The 6,495-nt window shown below is 50.1% G+C and overlaps 1 protein-coding gene across 1 annotated transcript; it reads left to right on the plus strand.

Moving 5' to 3' along the window:
• Nucleotides 1-900: 900 nt before the first annotated feature.
• mtx2 (metaxin 2) lies at nt 901-3,930 on the plus strand. Its single transcript, XM_056411251.1, has 10 exons — nt 901-1,031; nt 1,792-1,839; nt 1,917-1,963; nt 2,064-2,136; nt 2,240-2,316; nt 2,429-2,521; nt 2,580-2,618; nt 2,728-2,853; nt 2,942-3,018; nt 3,340-3,930. Exons 1-10 carry the CDS (start codon nt 992-994, stop codon nt 3,497-3,499), a joined length of 780 nt encoding a protein of 259 aa, XP_056267226.1. The 5' UTR covers nt 901-991; the 3' UTR covers nt 3,500-3,930.
• The last annotated feature ends 2,565 nt before the right edge of the window (nt 3,931-6,495 follow it).

Here is a 6,495-nt window from a genome sequence, read left to right on the forward strand (position 1 = left end):
AAAAAAAAAAAAAAAAAAAAAAAAAAAAAAAAACTTGCCTTAATTGCGTTAAAATATTTTAGTGCGTTAACGCGGCCAAATTAATCGCATAGATTAACGCGTTAACGCTGACAGCCCTAATATATATATAACACGAAACACTAACTATCTATTGGAGTATAGTCACAGGGAACTGACGGATTATTTACGACACGATGTTGTGTATATTTCGTTGATTATATATTGTGTGATATATCCTTAATCACAATATGGACATTTTATTCAAATGTATTTAAATAATAAAAATCATGGAAATTGCCAATTAGAAAAAAGGCTATAAGTTGTGTGAATATAATTAAACCAAACAGCATATATTGTGTTATTGATTGTATATTGTGCACTTTACTCTCTGCGTTATTATAATACCGAGTTGAACGTGTGTGCGTGCTGGACATCGTGCTGCATGATTATCACCAACCTGCCTGAACCCCGGCTGTGGGGAAGCAGCAGCGACCCCTGCTGGTGGCGCCCGGTACTGCAGCCCGGAAGAGCAATACACGGAGACCAGGTCAGAAAATCACCTAGAAATGTTCCCGATGAGGAAAAAGATACGTTATACAACATGATAAGAAAATATTCACACCGTGCAAACAAATCAGCAACACACACACTACTGTCGACAAAGCTTACAATGAGTGAGTGTGTCCAACTGGTTTAAATACGTGAGGTTGGCGTTGAAATTGACTATTATGTTTTTATTAATTTATGTTGTACATCTGTATACATTTTTGCGGGACCGCAGACTGTAGATAAATGTTAATATGACATATAAATGGATTTTACTACGACGGAAAAAGGAAAAGCGGAACCAATCAATCCGAGTTACAGCACTTACCCCGGGGACCTCAATCGCGGACGGACCCGTCAGTGCAGAACGAGCCGTGCCCTGACTGCGGAACTGACCTCATCTTTTAACTACAATCAACCTTGAGAGGGACGTCACAGCGCAGCGATGACTCTCGTGGCAGAGGCCTTTGTGTCGCAGATGGCAGGTAACGTGTCGACTTTTATTATTATTATTATGTTAAGCTTTTAGCCAGCTAACCCTGAGCTAAAGTGTACAGCCTGGTAGCAGCTAACTAGTTGCCTAGCAGTGGTTACACGTGACCTACGTGACCCACGTGACCAGAGTGTTGAGTCCTAAGTACGGTGGCCCGTGGGCACTATTTATGTAAGCAAAGACGAGCTCGGTGGTCCGTCTGGCTCTCAGACAGATGTTACAGATGGCTAGCTGAGCGTAGCACTGGTTTTGGGGTTTTTAAATGCTAATACAGTTGTTCACATCAGTGGTAACAGTCTGGGGGTGAAGCGGGAACAGCTCCGTTGGAGTCCCGTCGATGGCAGCTTTGTGTGGAGGTACAACAACACGACTTTACCTGAGAACCGATGAACTGAAGATCCAACATGGCGAATAACGTCTTCCTCCGCTCAGTGCTGCCGCTGGTGGTCGGAGGTGGTATTGCTACTAAAAGGAGCCGTAAAGCCGTATAGTGGTGCAATACCAGTTGCAGCCACACGCAGCAGTAGTGAGCGCCAGTGCTCTATTTTTGGTGGAGGGAAGAAGATAGACCGATAGATACAAACAGTTAAGCTAAACAAGATATGAAATGCACAATATATGCAAAGAATATAATTATACAAATGCACAATACATCTAAAAAATAAATATTGTTAAATTAACTTTTAAAAATAACCACAACTAAATCTAATAATATGAACGGTATATCTCATATGAACTTGTGACATTGACAGCTGCCGAGCCGTGGCCTGAGTCTGCCACCTTGTACCAGCCGCTGAAGGGTGAGTGAAACATTGTGACACACGTATGAATGTTATTGTAGTCGTTTACATTACTTTGATGTTTTGTATTTATTTAGAGGATCAGATTCTGCTGTCCGACTGTGCCTCATCTCTCGCCGTTCAGGTTGGTGTCCTCAACGAATGTGTCAGCTAGCGTGATATTTGATAGGCTGAACATGAACATCAATAGCCCCGCCTCTATTGCCCCCCCCTCCCCCCTGCAGGCCTACCTGAGGATGTGCGGTCTGCCGGTGCAGGTGGTCTGCAGAGCAAATGCAGAATACATGTCACCCTCTGGTTAGTGCAGTAAACTCTGAATGACTGATCCCATTGCTCCGTTTGTTTCTTTCTCATTGGCCGAGCTCCGTAACCTAGGTTACACCTGTCCGTCTCCCTGCAGGTAAGATTCCCTTCATCCACGTGGGGAACCAGGTGGTGTCGGAGCTCGGGCCGATCGTGCAGTTCACTAAAGCCAAGGTGTGTGAGGCGGAGATCAGAGTTATCTCAAGATAACGTGTTTCTTATTTTTATTGTGTTATTTATTTGAAAAATATGATAAATTTAAGACGTGTGTGATTTGGGTCCTCAGGGTAATTCTCTGAGCGACGGCTTGGACGATGTTCAGAGGGCTGAAATGAAAGCGTACATGGAGCTGGTCAACAACATGCTGCTTACTGCTGAGGTACACACACACACACACACACACCAGTATTATTGGATGACATCTTCTCATTCCACAGTTGTACATCCAGTGGTGTGACGACGCCACGGCTGCAGAGGTGCGTATCTTCAACTCTAGGTTAGAATAAAAAATATGTTAGTGATTATTACCTTTTTAATCACGTGTGTGTGTGTGTTTCTGTATGTGTGTGTGTGTGTTCTGTGTAGATCTCGCGCCCCCGGTACAGCAGCCCGTACTCGTGGCCGCTCAGCAACATCCTGGCCTATCAGAAGCAGTGGGAGGTTCGCAGGAAGATGAACGCCGTCGGCTGGGGAGGGAAAACCCTGGAGCAGGTCAGATCGTCCTCACGCTCGCCCGGCCGCTCTTATTTATGTTTATAGACGACAGTACACAACACCTTTCTGTCCTCGTGTGATTCAGGTTTATGAGGATGTGAATCAGTGCTGCCAGGCTCTCTCCCAGCGGCTGGGAACACAGCCGTACTTCTTCAACAAACAGTCTGTATCTCTGTGTTTGAGTGTTTTAAGTCTTGTTTATCTTTGTCTTAGCAGCTTAATAACAGAACATGGCAGTGATGCAGATTGAGCTCTCTAGCTGATTTCAGTCCTTTAGCACCACCTTGTGGTGTAATACTGCAACGACTCCCTCACTCATCTGGAAGTGGAACTTCTTTCTGTAACTCAGGACAGTCAGTCAGTTAGACATTTAGTTATGTATATCAAATCAAGTGCTTTCTGCCGGCCAGCCACCAGGGGGCGAAAAGAGACTTGAGGCTGAACACACACTTTCTTCAGTAACAATGTGTGTGTGTGTGTCAGGCCCACGGAGCTGGACGCGCTGGTGTTCGGCCACCTCTTCACCATCCTGACCACCAGGCTGACCAGCACGGAGCTGGCGGAGCGGATCAAGAGCTACAGCAACCTGCTGTCCTTCTGCCGGCGCGTGGAGCAGACCTACTTCGAGGACAAGAGCTCCTGAAGGGGAACCGGACCGCTCACCACCTGTGTTGTCATCTGGTCCTGCTCTCATTCCCTCGCTGTAGCACTGAGAAGCTCAAACCGGCTTCTGCTCCCATTCGTGATTCTGATGGAACAGATGAGAATTAAATATATATTAAAGTTCCTTAAAATCACAGGAAAGCTCCTTCACACACCTCTTTTGCTACTGGAAGCCTCCAAACCAGTTTCACATGTTATGTGCATTAAATCCAAAACTCTTCTGGAGAAGCTTCGACTTCATGACTATATTGTTGTTTGCCGTTAAGAGTCTGAGATATAGAATTCATTTTGCTTTTCCTGTGTAAAAAAAAGTGAGCAAGTTAACTTAAGGATTTGACTTCATCCTTCATTTTTCCACTAGTTTCTTTCTTTCTTTTGAAGTGCCTACAAAATAAAAGACTTTAAATTCAACAGTGAAATGTTTGGTTTCAATATGAAGCCTTTAGCTGAGCTCAGTCATTAATGTGGGAAACATATTAGAACTTATCTTTTATATTCCGAAATATTTTAATCGTCTCATTTCAATCAAATTTTTAAGAGTATTTTTTACTCCATGAATCAGAAAAGTCCATTTTGATCACCATGTATATAAACGTGTGTAATAAGAATATAAATGAGTCTCTGAATGCCATGTGAACAAACAGCTTGAAGTTGGATATTTAAAATAATTCTTCATATCCGTTTGTTTACCAAAAGGTTTTGGGTTCACTAAAGCAGTGACATAATATAAAGGTAGAAACATACAAATATTTGTGTTATCCCAGTAGAAATGATGTCATACAGCTCCACGGGGTCCGGATGAAGAACGACCATTACAAAAGGTTTGTTTTCAAGTAAAAATATGTATTATAGAACATAGAAACACAAATGTACACAATATCCATCCATTATCAATACCGCTTATCATTAGGGTCGCGGGGGCGCTGGAGCCGATCCCAGCTGACAGGGCGAAGGCAGGGGACACCCTGGACAGGCCGCCAGTCCATCGAGGGCACATATAGAGACATACAACCATTCACTCTCACACCTATGGGCAAATTAGAGATCAATTAACCTGCAGCATGTCTTTGGACTGTGGGAGGAAGCCGGAGAACCCGGAGGGAACCCACGCTGCCACGGGGAGAACATGCAAACTCCACACAGAAGGACCGCCTCGACCGGGAATTGAACCCACGGCCCTCTTGCTGTGAGGCGACAGTGCTAGCCACTACACCAGCGTGCACACAATATAAAAGTTTTTTTTTAAAAACCATCACGCGGACTGTTCAGTCCGTCTTCCCGCCGCCGTCGTGCCACGCCACGAAGCAGTTCCTGTCGGGCTGCAGGCAGAGGTTCACGCCACACGCCCGGCAGCGCCACGGCGTGTCCTTCCTCTGACCGTTCTTCTTGCAGAGCTCACAGATCCTGCGGCCCGTCGTCCCCTTCATCTTGGCGGCGGCGGCGGGGTCGATGAGCACGGGCAGATGACCGGCGGGCGCCCGGGCGGGCGGCGTGTGGAGCGGCCGGCCGCACAGCCCGGCCGCCAGCTCCTCCACGAAGGCCCGGTGGCCCGGGGGCTCGGCCCGCCGCGCTCAGCTCCTTGTGCAGGATGAAGCCGTTGGTGGCGGCGATGTCCAGGAAGTGGAAGAAGACGCGTCGGTACCAGCGCGCCGTCTTGTGCCGCACCGAGTAGTCGCGCAGCAGCCGGTCCGACAGGTCCAGGCCCGCCATGTGCTGCTTGTGCTCGGCGACGGGGGCGGGGCACGGCACCGGGGCCCTCTTCCACGAGCCGTCCCGCCGCCTCACCCTCCTCTTCGCCGTGTGGCCGCAGTACGCCGCGTGGATCGTGGAGCACGCCGACACTTGGCCCGCGTCCATCCACTTCACGTAGACGACGGGCCCGTCGCGGAGCCACCGCACCGAGCCCGTGGGCGACGCCTCTGTGAGGGCACCCCCTCCGGCCCTCCCTGTATGTGCCGCAGGCCGCCATCTTACGGTCGAGCAGAGCCGCGGAGAGCTTGGGGCTGGAGTAGAAGGCCCCCATGTACACGTGGTACCCGGTGCCGAGGTAACCGGGTCGCACCAGCGACATCACGGCGTCGTAGGACAGGCCGTGACCGGAGGGGACGGCGCCGGCGTAGATGGAGAAGTCCACCGTGTAGCCGTTCCTGGAGTCGGCCAAGACGAACACCTTGAAGCCGCACCTCTTCTGTTTGTTCTTCAGGGCCCGGCTCGGCCCTCGGGGGCCAGCGCCCGCTCGGTCACGGCCAGCGCCCTGTGGGGGTGGTAGAAGGCCTTGCAGGCCGTCTTCACGGCGTCCAGGAGGGGCCTCAGCCTGAAGAGCGGGTCGTGCTCGGCCGTGCCCTTCGTGCGGTCGTTGAGGACGTCCTCGTCCGGGTCGCTCAGGTGGAGGTTCCACGTGATCGTCCGGTACCGCTCTCGCGACATGACCTGAGCCGGGAATGCCAAGGAGCACATGTGGTTCTGCGTCCAGTAGTCCTGGACGCGGTACAGCTTCACCAGGCCCATGAACAGGAGCAGGCCCATGTACTGGTAGAACACGGGCGGGCTCAGGTCGGTCCACTTGTACTTCTTCCCGCCGGCCTTCTGCCTCGCCGCCTGCCGGTTGGTGTTGTCACACAGAGTCTGCACCGCCTGCTGCGGGAAGAACAGCTTGAACAGCTCGACGGGGGTCAGCGCGGCGGCGACGTGTGGACCGGGAGTCCGGGCCGGTTGGAACCGGGAGACCCGGGGCGCGGTGTCCGGGTCCTGGTCCGTCTTCCACGACGGTTCAGGTGGAGCTGCTCTCTTCGCAGGTGGGGGCGGAGCATCCTCTCTGTAACACAAGTTCCACTATGTTGAGGAAATGTTACTTTCTGTATTCTTGTTGTTCTTAGCTTGTACTCGTGGTTGATGCACTTATTGTAAGTCGCTTTGGACACGTGATGTAATGTAAAGTGACTCCTAGTCAGGACTAAACGCTACACCGTGGGGTCT

The sequence above is a fragment of the Pseudoliparis swirei genome, unplaced genomic scaffold (assembly GCF_029220125.1).
Source record: "Pseudoliparis swirei isolate HS2019 ecotype Mariana Trench unplaced genomic scaffold, NWPU_hadal_v1 hadal_179, whole genome shotgun sequence".
Taxonomy (NCBI): domain Eukaryota; kingdom Metazoa; phylum Chordata; class Actinopteri; order Perciformes; family Liparidae; genus Pseudoliparis; species Pseudoliparis swirei.